The sequence below is a fragment of the Pteronotus mesoamericanus genome, unplaced genomic scaffold (assembly GCF_021234165.1).
Source record: "Pteronotus mesoamericanus isolate MK-2021 breed Mesoamerican mustached bat unplaced genomic scaffold, CSHL_Meso_final scaffold_99, whole genome shotgun sequence".
Taxonomy (NCBI): Eukaryota; Metazoa; Chordata; class Mammalia; order Chiroptera; family Mormoopidae; genus Pteronotus; species Pteronotus mesoamericanus.
The window spans coordinates 15,250,804-15,268,166 of NW_026555330.1; the positions used below are offsets into that span (position 1 = coordinate 15,250,804).

At 58.3% G+C, this 17,363-nt stretch overlaps 1 protein-coding gene across 2 annotated transcripts in view; it reads left to right on the plus strand.

The window, feature by feature from the left end:
- The window catches only part of CARMIL1 (capping protein regulator and myosin 1 linker 1), a 138,929-nt gene that overhangs the window by 71,327 nt on the left and 50,239 nt on the right, over positions 1 to 17,363 (plus strand). For both annotated transcript variants that reach the window (XM_054564707.1, XM_054564708.1), the window contains exons 12-18: positions 2,152 to 2,238; positions 7,961 to 8,064; positions 9,789 to 9,866; positions 9,964 to 10,040; positions 10,807 to 10,911; positions 12,239 to 12,308; positions 16,942 to 17,023. In XM_054564707.1, coding sequence (XP_054420682.1) covers positions 2,152 to 2,238; positions 7,961 to 8,064; positions 9,789 to 9,866; positions 9,964 to 10,040; positions 10,807 to 10,911; positions 12,239 to 12,308; positions 16,942 to 17,023 — 603 coding nt within the window. The remainder of the gene's footprint in view (positions 1 to 2,151; positions 2,239 to 7,960; positions 8,065 to 9,788; positions 9,867 to 9,963; positions 10,041 to 10,806; positions 10,912 to 12,238; positions 12,309 to 16,941; positions 17,024 to 17,363) is intronic.

The window sequence follows — 17,363 nt, forward strand, 5'->3', positions numbered from 1 at the left end:
GCACCGTCTCCGTAGTTTTGCCTTTCCCAGAAGGCCATGTAGTTTGGGGGGTAAATACCAAGGTGCGTATGTTGAGAGTGTGTTTAGTTTCATAACAAATGAAACGCCAAGCTGTCCCGCTCAGTGGCCGCGCCGCCTGCACACCCCGCAGCGGGGACGGGCGCTCCTGCCGCCGCACGGCCTCCCGATGTGGCGGCGGCGCGGCCCCAGCTCCTGGCCCTTCCGATGGCTGTGCCGTGGTGCCGCGCTGCTGTTTCCGTTCGCATTTTCCTGATGGCAGATGGTGTGGAGCATCTTTCATTTGCATCCTTGCCGTCTGCACCTCTTCTCTTTGGTGAGGTGTTTATTAAGGTCTTGGCTCATTTTTCAATCGGGTTGTTTGTCTCATTGTTGAGTCCTGAGAGGTCTTTGTATATCGCGGGTAGCGTCCGTGACCAGATGTGTCTGCGGCAAATATTTTCTCCCAGGCCCAGGTCTGTCTCCTCGTTCTCCTGACGTTGCCTTCCACAGAGCAGGGTGTTTTCACTGGGGTGAAGTTCAGCGGGTCAGTTATTCCTTTCAGGGATCGTGTCCTTGGCGTTGTATCTGAAAAGCCATCGCCAAACCCAAGGCCGTCTGTAGTCCCCCCTGCTAGTTTCCACACCAAACTTCGAAATGAAATTTGTCAGTGAAGCATAATGTGCATTCAGAGACGTCCACGAACCCCAAGTTTACATCTTAATGAATTTTAAAAAACGGCGTGCTCCCCCGCAGTGACGGCCAAGATCGGGAGCTAGAACGTGGCCAAGGCCCCACGGTGTCCCTTCGTCACCCAGAAAACACAACCCTCTTCTGGTCGTGTGGGGGTAGACCAGCCTCGTTGGTTCTCAAACGTCCTAGGTACAGAATCGTAGGCTACGTGCTCTTTCATACTGGGTTTCTTTTGCTGGTCCTCGTGGAGCGGTTTGTAACAACGGGCTTGTTTTCTGGAGTACCTCGAGGACCGTTGGGATGATCTCTTCCTTCTTCCGTCGGCCTGGCCTTTGGAGGAACGGCGTTCTGACAACCACTCCAGCTCCCCTGCCCCTGCTGTCACCTTGTTAGTTATTAATTCTTTTACAAGAACGTATCCACTAAATCTCAGGCCTGCCCACGCTTTGCAATTAATAATATGGATTAGCATATTCACATCTGTAGAATCATTCAGATAAAAAATCTGTTTCTAACATTATTTAATCCAGTGATTGTCAATGGATTTGATGGTGCAACTCCAGAGAGATGGGCCGGAGCTCCTAGGACACCCGCCGCCTCTGGGGGACCCACCCAGGTCCCTGGCCAAGCCGCACGGTCTTTGGTTATTCTTGGTGAACTTCGGCAGAACCTGCGGGGCACCGGGGTGACGGGTCGGGGGGGGCACACCTGCGCAGGGGTCCCCAGCGCTGGCTACTCTTCTGCAGCAGGTGGGCACAGGCACGCTCACACTCACACTCACGCGTGCAACTTCTTCCGCCCGGGAAGCGGTACGTTCGTGGCCGCCCGTGGATGAGAAATAACAAAAGGTCGCGTAGCTGTTAAATCTAGAGACTGCCTGGCTGTCCGTACCGTCAACTCCCCGGGAGCTCAAGTTACGAAACCGGCCTCGGGGACGTCGCGACACGCTCAGAAGCCTTGTCTGAGGTGGTTCGCCGGACGCCAGTTTAAGCATGGGAATCCATCCGCTAAGGCAGAGCTGTTCTCCGAACGCTTTGGAGCCCGCTGGTTTTCTGGGCAGCAGTTACGTGGCGGGCGTGCGTGTGCGGCCCCGGGGCCCGGCGGGCGCACCCAGATACGGGTCCCGGGGAGGAGGGGGCGACGACACCGCTCCTCCCGAGAGGGTTTGCCCTGGAGACAGGGCTGTGAGGGGAGCGTGCGCTTGGTCCAAAGAAAACCGTCTCTGATGGAAAAGTTCTGATGTTGTTGCCCTTAATGAGGTGCCCTCCCTTCTCTCCAGCCCGATAGGACAGAAAGAGGAGGCGGCGGGGCGGTCGATGGTTCTCAAACGAGGTCTGACATCAGAAAGCAAAAGTGACCCCTCACATTGGAATCGGGTCTGGGTCTGATTTTCGGGCCTCGGGGAACCGCGGCCGTTGCGGGAACGTGAAGACCCTCATCACCTCTTTTTCTCTTCCTCAGGTGTGTCCTCTTTAAGTGTTCAATTTGCCAAACTCCCGAAGGGACTAAAGCATTTAAATTTATCTAAAACCTCATTGTCGCCTAAAGGTACAGTATCTCTTATTTATTTAACTTTACGTCTGTGATCGTTCTGCTACCTGTGCTACCTTAAGTAGATTCATGGCTCGGTTACGTGCCTGCCTTTAAAATACACGTTTTACCACATTCTCGTAGTTTTAAGATGCAGTTCTGTGATTGGAATTGTGTTTAATGGTCTAAAGTTAAGTGCTTTCAGAGTCCAGAGTAACTGGGAAATACACGTGCAGTCTTTAGCTTTTTCACAGGAGTCACGGAATGCGTCTCCGCTTCCCCTGCGCCCCCCACCCTCCTGCCGCGGCCCCCTCCGGCCCGCGCCCCGGCCCCCGGCACCCGCTTTCCTGCTCTTGGGTCGCCCTTCCCCCAGGTCTCTCCTGACGCCCGCCCTCCCCTCACGTGTCCTGAGGCTCCTCAGGCCCCGTGCTTGCTTTCTGTGTCGCTTCCGCAGCCCGCGGTGAGGGCGGACGTCTCGCTGTGCGCACGCGCCTCGGCACGAGCCTTCCAGTGTGTGAAAGTTCTCTTTCCTCCTGTGCACAGACAACGCCCTCTCCTCCCGCGTGCCCCTTCCCTGCGTGTCTCCTCTTCTCCCCACGCCCCATGCCGCGCTCGGGTCCTGGTCCCCAGACGGGCGCCCCGCACCCGCCCGCCCTTGACGCCAGCCGTGTCATCGGCTCGGCTCTGACGCCGTCGGCAGGTGATGGCGTCGGGGCCGTGGCTGAGGGCTCAGCCCCGCTGGCTGCCGCCCCTTGTCCTGCTGCTGACGTCCAGTCGAGGCCGGGTGACCGGAGGGTCCGAGGACCCCGGCCTCGATTTGGCGAACTGGCGGGAGCGGCCCACGTTGCTCAGGGAAACCCCTCCTTACGTTTCCCAGTCTGCTGACGGGTGTGGCGCGGGACACAGATGAGCAGCCACCTGAGGGGACGCACAGGGCAAGGGCTGGGCGGTCGCCCGCGGGTGTGGACGCGGTCACCGGCCTGGGAGCTCCCAGAGCCCCCTGCTGCTGGGACGTAATGGGGGCTTCCTCTCCTCGGCACGATTAATCATTAACCCCATTTCCAGCCCCTCTCCCGCTCTCGGGAGGAGGAGGAGGCTGCCAGGGCCTGGGGAGCCGCGTGCTGGGACCGGCAGCGGGGACAGCCGCACGCGCCTTCTGTGGTCTCGTGCGCCCCGGGACCTTGGAGGACTTCAGCTATTTTATAGAACCTTCTCGGGTGACCCGCCCTCTGAGGCGGGCTCCCCCCGCGGGGAGCAGCAGCTTCATTGCTCCTGCCGTTGCGTTCGTTCTGGACCACGTGTTGGGGCGCGAACGTGGCGTCTTCCCGCGCGAGGGGCTCACGTCCGCAGCCCCGGCCCCATCCCTGCCGCAGGCCCCGCCGCTGTGCCTGCTCGATGAGAGTCTGCGCATGAGCGGCTTGCCGCCTCGTGCACCTGCCGCAGTCTCACGAGGGCAGCGGACGCACTGAGTGAGCGTCAGTCACACGCAGACGGACCGAGCCGAGCCCGGGCTCTTCCACTCGCTGTGAAGGTGCCTCACCGCCTCGGGGGTCCTCGGGCACCTCAGGCGGATGCAAGTGTCTGCTTCATCGCAGGGGCGGGGCTATGTGGGCCGATTTGCATACGGTGCAGTTTTTGGCACAAAGGGCCACTGTCACCACCACCACCATCCTCACCACCATCATCATCCTCACCATCCTCATCATCATCACCACCATCATCATCCTCACCATCACCATCCTCCTCCTCCTCACCGTCGCCACCATCACCATCATGTGCTCTCACAGTTTTTAGCTTTGCTTTCATCTTGGCCTGGGGCAGCCTCTGCGTCCCTTGGGGGCCTTGCCCCGCCCCCTGCCCCTGCGTCCCTTGGGGGCCTCCCCCGCGCCCCCCGCCCCCGGCGGCGCAGCTCTGTGGAGGTTCCTTCATTTCGGTGCGTTTCCCGCTGTGCCCTCCTGGCGTGCCCGCTCGGGAGGTCCTGCCGAGTCTGGGCGTTGCCTCGCTCCCCGCGGGCCCGGCTCGCTGTGGGCTCCCCCTGCAGGGGCCACGGGTGGGCGGTGAGACGGCGTGGCCCCTGGCGGCTCCACGTCCGCCCGGTCGTGCCCTGTGCGGACACACAGCCTCGCTAAGAGGGATCTGAAACAGGCTCAGTCCCGCGAGGCCCATGCCTTCATGACGCACATTCGCACACACGTGTTTAAACTCCAGGCATAGGAGTGAATTTCCGAAGGGGGAGGTTTCCCTGGAAATCAGCGTTTCTGTCCTGGTCCCCGAAGCCGTCGACAGGCCGAAGAGCCCGCCGGTCCCTTCACGTCACCACTGCTGAGTCTCAGCAAATCAGTTTTATGAGAACCCTTAATTTTTATGGTTTTTGATATTGAAGATTAACAATGCAGTGCATATTTGGGGGAAAGATTTAGAAGATACTCAAAAATATAAGGAATCAAAAATCACTTGTGACGTCAGCGCCAAACCTTCATGCGCTTCTTGCCGTTGACCGTTCGGTGCCCGTCCCTCCGCACGTTGTCACGTCTGTCATGGTTCCTTTACACACAGTCCGACACACACAGACACGCACACGCGTGCACGCTGTGTTTCACATGTCATGAACTTTCCCCGCATTTTATACATTGTGCTTGTTTCTGTCAACACACACGTGGTCACTTTCCGCGGCTGCACGATGTCCCAGCGTGTGGGAAACGGTCCATCATTCATTTACATGAGCTCTTACCGTTAATCCTTCCGTCACACAAACAGCTCACGTGGCCATATGTGAATTTCTTATTTGGCCTAAAAGCCTATAAGCAGAAGCACTAAATCCAAGAGTTCGCACATTTTGAAAGCTCTTTAAAAAGACATTTATCGTCACTGCGTCTCCTCCAAGGATTTTGCAGAAATCTCTTTGCCCTCCCCCTTCCCCGGTCAGTGTTCTTTTTGGTTTTTGGTGTTTCTCAGGCACAGAGGCGAAAGCATCGAGATGCTTCCATTTCGATCTGTTCGTTTGCGGCTTTGGCCTCGTTCCTCGCTGCTCCACATTCGTTCGCTTGCTTTTGGGGGGATGAGCTAGTTCCCATCTTTACTGACTTCCCTTACAGAGTTCATCATCTTTCTTAGTTTATTTTAGTTCTCCACATATTAAAAGTATCCATAATTGATCATGTGCTCCGTAGGCTTAACTCTGTTTAAGAGTGAGATTAAACATGGGTCCTATTTATTTAACTTATTTGTTCATCACTATAAAACAGACCAAGGGGTTCAGTGATTACTCACCCCGCTCCCCTGCCCACCAGGACGCGTCCTGGCTCAGAGCCACAGCGACGCCCCGCCGCGCACCCAAGGCCCGGTCCCTCCGCGTGCAGCAATGGCGGAGGGCCCCCCCGCTCCATGGGGAAGGAGGGTGCCCCCGCGCTCCCTGCACATCACAAATAAAGCCCCCGCGTCCCTCTCTTCCCTGCCGTGTGACACGTGCCGTGGGCATGAATATTGTTCATAACACGTGACCCCTGGAATTTTAAGTTGCCTCTTTCAGAACGTGCGCCTGGAAGTGCTGTTTTGCCGGAACGCGGGTTTCCGAAGCTGCCGCTGGGGCCTGGCCGCCTGCCGCGGAGCCGACGGTTTGCAGGCCCGGGCACGCAGGCTCCGTGTGGTTGTGAGCTCTTGATGAATTCGACTAGCGTTTCTATTCTCGTTGTCGGGAGACATTTATAGCCAGAGCTCCGGAATTCAGGGAGGGCTTTTTTAAATGTCCCCACGACACCCACACTGTCCCCAAACACGCTGCCTCCTCCTCAGATGTTCGCGAGGACCGTGCCCTGGGCTCCCAGTGGCCGCCCTGCTGGTGGCCGGGTGTGCGGGCTCAGGCCGTCTGCTCCGGCTGCTTCCAGCTGTGACCCTGCAGCAGGACCCGGCAGGGGTGGGCTGGGACAGTTCCCATCCTGCATTTTTGGGTTTTCTGCTGCTCCTGTGCCTCACTGAGCCCATGGATATGGGCCCGCGAGGGGGCGGGGGACCCTCATTCTGTTCAGGAGCAGGAGGCCAGGCGGCGGGTGGGACCCTCTCTGCCGGCGTCTGAGCCGGACTGGCCGGCTGCCGGGCACCGGCACAGTCAAGGGCGTGTGCGGCCGAGGCTTGTCCGACTTGCTGATTTCGGAATTTATTTACTGACGCTTGTTACACCCACTAATGAAACGGTTTTACAAATGATTGTCTTCATGAGAGCCTGGCATCAGCATGTGCCTGGGACTCGGGTCTTCCCTGATGGGACATGTCCACGGTGCCAGCGATGGGCAGGCCGGAGCAGCCGGACCCCTAGGCCCTCACAGAGGTTGCCCCCAGAAAACACGCGTCCTCCAGACCGCGCGGGCCTCTGCCTCAGACCCGGCCAGCCCGCTCGGGCTCTGCTCCCCATGCCTGCGGCTGTCTGACCACACGGCATCCCTCCGCGCCCGTGTCTCCTGGGTCCGGCCATCGGGGGGGGTGAGGTGGCCGCCCCCGGTCCCCGAGGTCCATGCTGGGCCCAGCAGGCTTCCCTCAAGGACCTGCTGCAGCGAGTGAGGGTTCCCTGTGTGCGCTGCCTTTCCACCCGGGAGTTTGTTTTCTTTGAACTTTTTTTGAGGACAAAGAACGGGTCCTCGTTACACAAACCCTGGTCCCCGGCCTTGCGTAAACATGTTATGAGCACTTAATAAAGGCTGAGTGGATATTAAGCGTCAGTGAAATATTTCCCGCTCCGCCCACCTCTCCGCTCCGCACGGCCTGGCCCCGGCGACCTGCTCGGCCGCACGCGGGGTCGCGTCGTGGCGCCCGCCTGCCCTTCGCTGGGAGGGCCCCTCGTCCCGGCGGAGCCGCTGCCCACCTGCGGGCAAAGCCCCCTTTCCTGTTTCTCTTCAGGGACAGCCTGGGATCCTCAGGAGTTTTACGGAAAACATCGAAGAACAAAATGATTTCTAAAAGTACGCTCAGTTTAGAAGGAGCCGTATTTCCCACACGCACAAGGAGAACTTGGCGCTTTAGCGAGAACACAAAGAGCTGGCAGTGCCCCCGCCCCGCCCCCCCGTCAGGTCAGGGACAAGGACTGTGGCCGCCCGCGTGGCCCCCGGGCCCTCCTGCAGCCTGCGCTTCCCACGGACACCGCTGTCCCGCGCAGGACTGGCCCCCGTCCCCGCCCCGTGTGTCCCCTCCTGGTTTCTGGGGCCGTGTTTCCCGTTTCGTTCCGCTGACTCTGCCGAGCGCTGGTGCCGGGACCGGCGTGGGCAGCGTGAGGAGTGCGGACGGACAGCGTCGCCGGGGCCGCTTGTTATGCTCTGGGGGTGCCCCTGCCCCCCGCCGGGTCCTGCCCCGAGCGCCCCGCGCCCGGTGGGGCGGCGCCCGCCCACGGCCCCACGCTTCAGGAGCTCGCGTGCCTGCATGGCCCGCATCCCCGATGCCGCACACGAGCCCCGGGGGGGCTGCCGGCAGGGAGGGTTTGGGGAAAGGGAGAAACGACTGGGTCACCCCTGTTCTCGGACTTCAGAGTAAAACCCGCTCTGTCCTCAGCAGAAAAAGCGACGCCGTGGCCCGTGTTTCTCCCGCTCGGAGGCTTGGCCGCTCCGTGACCGACCGGTCTTCCCCGGGACGGCGCGCGCGGCCCGCGCCAGCCCCGCAGCTGGACGGGGCTGCTGGGCGCTCTGTAGAAGCTCGCAGACCAGACCGATCGAGCCTCCTGGAGCGGAAGCTGAGCCGAATCTTCTCGCTGTTTCAGGGGTGAACAGCCTTTCCCAGTCACTCAGTGCCAACCCGCTGACCGCCACCTCCCTCACCCACCTCGACCTCTCAGGGAACACCCTCCGCGGAGATGACCTCTCGGTAGGTTCCCCCCTCGCTGAGCGGCCAAGTGGGGGTGGCTCCTACGCGTGGCTTTCTAGCGTCTGTCCCGGCACTTGGCTGTGAGCTTATGCAACGTCTTAGGGAAGAGTTTCAGGGACTTCCGTAATGAAACGTGGTCTATCACGTAGACTTTTTTTTCTCGTCCTCATTTTATGTTGCTGAAGTTTAGGTGCTTTTTGGAGCTCCTTTTTTTTTGAAGGTGTTTTTTTCTTGGTTTAAAAACATTGTTGCCCCTCTTGAAGTGGCCCCATAGGAAGGCTGGGACGCGTGATCGGAGCTTTTTCGTCACTGGACAAAACTGTTGGGGACACGCGTAGTTGGTGTGTGGTGGGCTGTTGACCGGGGCTGGGGGGTCCGGCGGAGACGGGGCCCTTGTACCGTCTGAGTCACAGGGGAGCTTCCCCGTAGGGACAGCGTCAGCCCCAGATGCGGTCGGTGGTCCCCTCTGGTCACCGTCACAGAACGTAGAAGGGGTGCCTCCTTACCAGCAGGGCCACCGGCGAGGGGGCGTCTTCGCGGGGCCTCCCTCTCCGGCGGGTGAACAGGGGGACGTCCCTTTTCACCTCCCTTTCGCATCCACTCCCCAGAGGGCAGGGCCCCCGGTGGCTCTGCCGTGTCCCTCCCACGTGACACCCTAGACAGCGCCCTCGGCCGGTGCCGCGCCTTCCCGGGCGCTGCCCAGTTTTCCTTGCGCCTTCACGGAGGCCTCATCCACCTGCTGCGCCCCAAGGTGACAGGGGTCCGATGCGGGGCCACCGACCCCCACAGCGGCCAGCGCGAGGCCTGGCCGAGGGCCGCTCCCCGCGGGGAGGGGCATCGCAGGCGCCGGGAGGCCTTGCCTGGCCCGAGCCTGAGTGTCCCCCACGCAGGGTCAGGTCACCACGCGAGGCGATGAGAGCTCCCCCCGCTGGTGGCCGGGAGTAACACCGCACGCCAGGCGACGCGGGAGAAGCCCAGGGAGGGCCTTCTGAGCACGTGCAACGCACGCTGTCGTGTGTCATCGGCGGACGCTGGCAGTGGCTGCTCGCACTGTAGAGAATTGGGCAACGAGGGGCTGGCAGAGCAGAGACTCGCTGATTTTACGGTGCCCATGACCTTGCGCAGGGATGGGGGCTTCAGGCCCGGGCCCCCCTCCCCCCCGAGCCCTGACGTGTCCTAGCCTCGTGCGGGGGAGCACACAGCGCACCGGGCAGCGCGGGCCCCCCTCCTCCTGCCAGGCCTTGGGAACGACTGACGGGAGGAGGAGCCTGAGCTGGGACACGGGCGTGGGGCCGAGCGTGACCTTCGTGGTTCAAATCCCCAGCAGTGGCTCTTCGGGTGCTTCCAAACGTGGGGGGCCTTTTCGTGGGGCGACCGCCATGCCGGGCTCTTCCGTCTTGGCGGTGAGAGGCCGTGGGCGCTGTTCCCAAGTTCTAGAAGCGGGGCCCAGTGGGGACGGTAGCACACGGGCAACGAGCGGGGAGTGTACAGCCAGCGGTCCATTCGGCCCTGTTTTTCCTTATATGTGATTTTTATTTTAACTACATTTAGGATTTTTTTGCTCTCCAGGAAGACACCCGAATGGCACAGGACCCTGCTCTTTCTCTTGGGAACACCGGAGGGCAGCGCGGGGAGGCCGGGGCGGCTTCATTCTGAGGCGGGGACCTGCCTTGTGTGTGCGCTTCTGAGCCCTGATGTGTTTGCTTTCTGTTTTTCGTTTCAAGCACATGTACAGCTTTTTGGCCCAGCCCAACGCCCTTGCTCACCTGGATTTATCCAACACCGAGTGCTCCCTGGACATGGTAATGTTTTTGTTTGCCCTGGGGGGCGGGGGTCCTCGCCAAGGAAGGGCCCCGCGGCCCCGAACGCCGCGGGAACAAGGCGCCTCCGTCTCCGCAGGTGTGCGGCGCGCTGCTCCGCGGGTGCCTCCAGTACCTGGCCGTGCTCCGCCTCTCGCGGGCCGTCTTCTCGCACCGGTACGGCGCTCCCCCAACCCCCGCCCCGCGGCCCTGTTGCGCGGGGGCCTCTCTCCGCCTCCTGGGGAGACCTGTCAGGTCCTGACAACAGAGTGTCAGAGGGTGGATGTTGTGCGTGGGAGGAGGGCTCGGTCTCGAGTGACCGGCGTCGCGGTGTTTGCCGTAGACCCTCGCCGCGTGCCGCGGCCGCTGCCGTGGCGCTGCGCTGTCGGACGCCATCCACGTCTTCCCACTGTGCCCGAAGGGGACGTGTGTGGAAGCCGTAGCCATTTCTTTGGGGAGTTTCGTCTTTCTTCTGATACTTGGTCAGGAAGGATTAGAGCTGTGGGCGGGACATCCGTGCCAGTGAGACCGTGTTGCCCCTCAGCTGCTGTCCGGCCACAGTCTGGTTGCGTCCAGAAACATTGCCAGGTGCAGCGGCCTAACCCCAGTATTTTCATCGACCTCCCGTTTCTTAAAAACCCAAGCACGGAGTTTTCTAAAGTTCTGATGCCTTTGAACTCAGCGAACGATGAGTTCATCGGCCGCAAAGAATAGGAATCAATTGTGTTCAGGACTTCACGGGACGTCTTAACTTCTCTTACCTCGTGCCTCTCGTTGGGCTGGACTAACTTACTTAGCTTTCGCACATTGTGTTTCCGTTTACCCTGACATTTCTACGGAAGGCGTCACTGATCTGGGGCTCGCGTCGCAGGGCGCGGACAAGCAGGGGGATGATTGGGGGGTGAGGGCGGCCGCCAGGCTGACGCTGGGCTTTGTTTTCCAGGAAAGGGAAGGAAGTGCCGCCGTCGTTCAAGCAGTTTTTCAGCAGCTCCCTGGCCCTGGTGCACATCAGCCTCTCGGGCACGAAGCTGCCCCCCGAGCCCCTGAAGTGAGTGAGCCGGGGTCGGGGTGTCCCTTTCCTCCTGCGAAAGCTCGGCTTGGGGTCACGAGTGCGCTCGAGGGGAGGGAGGGGATGTGCGGCCCCAAGACTGAGGCGTGGTTTTTATGGGCTTTGGGGCAGAAGGAGATCTGATTCTTCGGAGGGCGCTGTGCACGGTTGACGTGCTGGCCTCCTGGGTGGGCGATGAAGCCCCCCCCCCAACCCCCAGGGGCCCGGGGCAGAAGGCGCCCAGCAGCCGCGGGGGTCGTGTTCCCAGGGGCAAGTTCCTGTCGGTGAACCCCCGTTTAGTTCACTCCGGGTATATCCTCGCACGCGTGTGTTTTTAATCAATACCCTAAATATTCCTACCAGCAGTAATAATCAAACGCTACACACACGTGCACCCTCGTCGATTTCTAGGTGCTTTCAGGCGTCTCCGTGGTATTTAACGTGGCAGACGGCGCCTGTTTGGGGCTCACGCCTGCAGTGTGGGTGTCGCGCTGAAGTTCAACTTTTTAGCTAAATTAGGGTTCAAGAATAAATTATCATCCTTGACGTTGCTGCTCACCATTCCCAGAAATCATGCAAAGGGCTATAGAGCCAAGCGCTTTCTGAGTCTAAGGAGCGTGTCGGTAGGCACATGTGGATCTGCGTGGTCAGGCACGCTCCGGGGCTGTGCGCCCAGACCTCTCCCGCCTCAGCTGGCGCGCGAGTCAGCACTGAACTTTTCCCTCGTGACCTGTATGAAGAGTTTGAGTTGCGCCTGCTGTTTGTGGTGCTAGGACATTAATCTTCATCTAGCTTATGAACGGCCTTTTCTTTTTTCTTTCTGAGAGGCGAGGAATCCTGGGTTACCACCTGCCACACAGGTCCCTGTGGCTGAAACTTGGGCGCGTTTCCCTATAGCAGGTCCGGCAACGTGCTTAAGAAACAAGTCTGACGTTATCGCTGGCCCCTTCCTTTGCAACGCAGAATTGACCCATGAGAGGTCTCCAGGTGTGACTGCCGCAAACCCAGGCTGTTTGTGCAGACGTCAGGGAAGCCGCTGGAGCCGGTGTTCCGGGGGGCGCTGTGCTGTCCCCGGCGGGCGCAGGCGGGCCTCTCCTGGGCTGAGTGCCGCCTCTGTGCACACTGAGGGGTGCCCTGGGGCCGCTTGTCCTGGTGGGTTTGCAGCAGGAGGGTCCTGCCCCGTGTCAAACAGGAGCAGGTGACAGGGCCTCGTCCCCGTGCTGCGGAAGGCAGAGGCGCAGTTGGCAGATTGAAAAGGGAGGCAGGCGCTGGGGCCCCGTTTGGGCCTGCCCGTGCCTGCGCGGTGACCGGCGTCTCCTCCCCGCAGGGCGCTGCTGCTCAGCCTGGCCAGCAACCACAACCTGAAGGCGGTGTCCCTGGACCTCAGCGGCTGCGAGGTAAGGACGCCTGGGGAGGCACCCGGGGGGAGAGCGGCCTCACCTAGTTTGTCTTTGTTCCTGGAACTGCTGTGACTCGAGAGAGCGTCAGTGAAGCAGAGAAGGGCATCTGACGTTCGTGGTTTGTGGGTTTTGTCTCCAGACAGCCCCGGCTCCCCGTTCAGAAAGCATTCAAGTGTGTTTTTAATGATTTAGGGGAGGGAAGCCCCCATTCTTGGGGCCAGTTGCTGAAGTGTCTTTTGGTGAAACCTTGAGACACAAAGTGGATGAGACAGCGCCCCCAGCAGGGGACTGACGCGAACCACAAACCGGAATTTGTGAGGGAGAAAGCCTGTCTTGTCCCCAACTTCACTTCATAACGTCTTGATTCAAAACAGGAAAATTAAGATGCTTCTCCGAGCAGTTCCAGGCACTGCCTGTCAAAGACACAGAGCGTAGAATTGAGACTAAAGGTCTCTGTATTTTGAAGGTGCCTGAACGTGACCATCTGGAGACTTTTGTTTTGTGTGGGGAGTAATAAGAAAAGGCCCCGGGAACAAGCCGGCAGCCTCTTCAGAGCCGGCTCCCTCCAGCACGTCCAGGGCGGCCCCTCCTCGGCCTGGGGCAGAGCCTGTGCCGTCCCCGGGCCGGACGCCCCCCTCCCCAGCCTGCCCCCTCGAGGGTCTAGCCCAGGCCCAGTCTCCCCCGACCTGCGCATCTGTCCGAGCGTGGGCGGCGCCAGCTGTGTGCCCCGGCTCCGGCTTCCTGCCACATGCACACCCGTGTTCCTGGGGGATTTGCATCCCAAATTGGAGGCTGCACTCTTTTGCGTCTCTGAGGACCACGCGAACAGGCGGCGACGCGAACCTTTTATTCACAGACAACATCTGTACTCAGAGAAACAACTTCTGTGTTCCACTTTCTTCCCCCTTTTCCTTGGTCTTTCAGGACCGACGAGGAGTGATTTCTCTTCCCTGAGAAGCGTAGTCAGAGGGCGGGCACTTGGGACTCGGAAGGGCCCCTTTGACAGGGGCCCGGCCCCTGGCTCGTCAGGGGGCTCACCTTCCTCAGGCCTTGTTTCTCGCCCGTGGGGCCGAGGGCGCCAGTGCAGGGGTGGTGTCGGCACGTCGCGGAGCCCGGCAGCACGTGTGGGCCACTGTCCGGGGCGGGGGCGGGGGCGCTACAGAGAAGCCACACGTTTGTGTCAGTGGACGCTAACGCTGCCTTTCTCAAGACATCCGTGTACAAGCGTTGAAATGCTCCGTATTTATCGAGACAGCGTTTTGGGCATCGCCCACAAGCTATTTTCGATCTTTAAAGGAAAGTTAGTCTCAGCCCATATATCGTCACGGCTGCCATCGGACACAGAGCCGCCTTCGCCACCCCGCAGCAGCTCCTGGGTGGCACTCAGAGGGCTGGACCCGGCGTCTGTGCAAATGCCCCGGGGCCGGGGACGCAAGTGTGTCAGCCGTGGTGCATGGGGCGGCCGCGCCGGCGTTTGGGCGCTTCCCCCATGGACCGTCTCCTTGGAGGGAGGCGGCGGGTCCGGGCACATCAGCCTGTCTGTAAAAACCTTACCACGTGCAAGGGAAGAGGGGAGACCTGGGAGCAAATGGGATGCGGCCGAGGGGACCGGTCGCGGGCCTGGCGTGGGACTCGGCGCACACACTCGCAGGGGCTCCTGATGGTGAGCAGAAACAGAGCCCCAGAGGGCAGGCAGTCCCGTCCCTGGGGCAGGCATCCAGGCGGCTCTGAGGCCGGAACGGGGGTCGCATCCCCGCGCCCCTCGCGGGCCCTCCGGTGTGAGGCGCGAGGACGGCTCCCAGACAGGGTTCCGGCTCGGGGACCCATGCGGAACCGTGCGGCAAGGCAACTGGTCTCACCCCGGACGCGATCACGTACACGTGCTTTCCTTAGCTCCTACGTCGCCTTCTGACCTCGAACCCGGCCCACAAGCTCCACAGCAGGATCTTGCCAAACCAATTTTTGTCCTCAGAGAAACCTGTGAGAAAATTTCCCAGGATGACAATTATTATTATTATTTTTTTACCTTAAAACGGGAACTGGTAGAAGAAAAGTGATCATGTAGGGGGCTATTTTATATTTAAATTTATAATAGTTGCCACACCTTTTTAAAAGGCACAGGATCTTGAAGATGGAAAATGAATTTTGGGATGTTTTCTCTAGATTTTAGCGTCTTTGCTGCTCTTGTCCCCATTTTGAATGCTTGAGTGTTAAATGTCGCTGCTCACTGAGAACTAGGCGTAACCTCTGAAATATTCCAGCTTCCTTCATGGAGGGGACACTTTGGTCCCGAAAGAAATGTGATTGCATTTTTAACCGGCAAGCGGGCAGGGGTCAGCTGCACGCGCCCCTCCCGGACCTGCCTGCCTCCACACGCAGCTGCCTGCTGCCTGTCGGTTCCAAGAAGGGCCACCGAGAGAAACCAGCGGGCCTCTCGTTATGCAAATGTGTGCAAATAAGGTTCATTCTCAGCCTGGGAAAAGCTTGTACTGTTTGGGAAAAGCTTTCGCACTGGGGGAAGTGCAGGCATCGAATAACCTGTGAATTTAATCCAGTGCTCTTGGTAACTGACGATTATTTTCGTGTTTAAATTTTTGATTTTTTGTTTTGGGAGCAACTTTCAGTTGGAAGTGTTTCTTTTTCCCCCCTGCTGACTCTTTGCTGTTTTACATTGTGTATCGATAGAGACTTTAGCTTCCTTAGTCTTACTCTACTGACTGCCAATAACATTTTTGTTTTTTCCCCTTGGGCTTCCCTTAGCTTGGCCATTGTGTAAGTACTTCATGAACTGATCGACTGGTATATATTGATATACGTGATTATTTTTAACAATTGGAAGGGTTATTTTTATGGGTTATATGATACAAATATTATCCGTCCAGAGTTTTTATAAAATAAACCAAGTTGAGGGCTTTAACGTCATCTGTATTTTCCATAATTGTAAATGGAGTATTTTAGCTATACTTTATAATGACAGAAGATAGAGGGGTTTTGTAGAAAATTTATTTTTCAACAGAGAAATCACCAACAGCAAGCAATGAAATTGTAAAGACTCAGGCACTTTTGCTTATCTTCTCAAAAGCACATTTTTTGCATGGTCTGAAAATCAAATTATGTTTCTTTGAAGTGCTTGCCTAATTATCCTTGTTTTAACTACATGCACATTCATGTCAAGTACTAACAAGCCGTGACCCTGAGCCGTGCTTCTCAAAATTATTTGCAGAGAAGAACCTGATTTTTAATTTTTTTACGCTTCCAAACTATAATAAATCCATACTTTTGCAAAAATTTAAAGAGATGTAGAAAGGACAAGCCCTTCATTTTTATTGTGAGGCGTAACATACCTGAAATTATCATTACCAAGGTTTCTAAAATAATTATGGTCAACTTCTGTACCCTCTCGTCTGAGAGGCGGTGGCGTCTGAGACCCTCCTGGGGAGGGTCTCCAGGGGGCGGATGAGGTGGGGGCGGGAGCGCGGGGGGGGGGGGGAGCTGCGTGCTCCCGGGAGAACAGTACCCCACGCTGGCTGCTGACCCCAGAGAACAGGAAGCTGGAGGAACTGGAAGGTTTTTGTCCAGGGCACCCAAAAAATAGTGCTTCTAAGATAGTGAAATAAAGATTCTTTAAATTGTTACATCAGCACTGGAACAAGTAGAAAATAGCACCTTGTGTTATAAATTTGGTATAGCAGTTTATGTAAATTTTAATTTCCTCAAGTAAATAGAGAAACTGCCACAATCCTTGGTACGTAGGAGGTCCCCAATAAGTGACAGTTTCTTTCCCGTTAGACAGTGAGTTGGCTGAACACGGTGGCCGCCTGTTGGGAAGCTTTCGCCCAGCACAAGGCTTCCCACAAGTAGGAACTCAGAGACTTGCTGAAAGGAACATAAAAAGATATTCCAACCTCTGGAGACTATGCTTTTGGTTTCATGGAAAAAGATGAAAACGTGGGTTTTATAGGTTGTCCTTCTGTTTGGAATAAACTAGATTTTTGGAATAACCCACTCCTAGTTTTGGTGGAAGCCGCCCACAATGGTCATAATTTAGATGAAGAAAACAAACATCTTTTCTCCTGTGGCCCAATGCGCTGGCCCAGGCCCTCCTGTGACCGTATTCTGCCACACACTGGCCGCTGTGCCCCGTGGGCCCGCGCGCCGTTCCTGGGGAGCGGTTAGGGTCGCGTCCTCCCTGAACTGGTGGACGTTCGAAGTCAACCTTTCTTGTCCCCTTTGGTTGTTTGGCTGCAAGCTGGCGGGGAGTTATTCCTGAAATGTGTCATCAAATAAAACTGTAACACTTCCTTGTGTATAAAAAGGGTTCCTTAGATTTCCAAAAAATCAGAAGGGAAGAAAATTCTTGTGGGGTGATGGACGACGTCTTGCTGATGGTGACCCTGGGTTGTCTGTCACGTCTTTGCCTGCCTGATGACTTCCGGGCTGATGTGACGTGGGAGACAGCAGCCGTGCCTAGTGTTGGCTCTTGTCACCGACGGCCGCTTTGGGGAGCTTTTAAGTGTAGCTTTCCCTCTGGGACCCAGTGGCAGGCAGGTTAGGGTTAGGGGACCGCCCGCCTCTGCCGTTGGGTGGCGCCCCCAGCAGGCGCGAGCCTCACCTCCGTTTGTGTCCCCAGCTGAGGTCGGGCGGCGCGCAGGTGCTGGAAGGCTGCATCGCGGAAATCCACAACATCACCAGCCTGGACATCTCGGACAACGGTGAGCCGGCGGGGGGCGCGGGGGCGGGGGGCGCGGGGGCGTGCGAGGCAGGGGCAGGCAGGGACTCGCCTCCCAGCCCGGGCACCGCCCCTCCCGAAGGCGTCCCCTCTCGCCTTGTCTGCGAGGACCTGCACATCTAACCGTGGGGGCTCTTTGTAGAGCAAGTGTGTGTTTGTGGAATGAAGTCTTACTAAGTTGATTCCAGGGCCAGCAGTGCAAGGTCTAGGCAGTGCATCAAAGTCAGTTAAGGCATCGCGGGTACATCGGCGGAGCCCTGAGTCCGGCCTCTTGCGCCCTCGGTGGTGAGGAGGCTGGGCCCTGGTTTACCGATTCTGAAGCC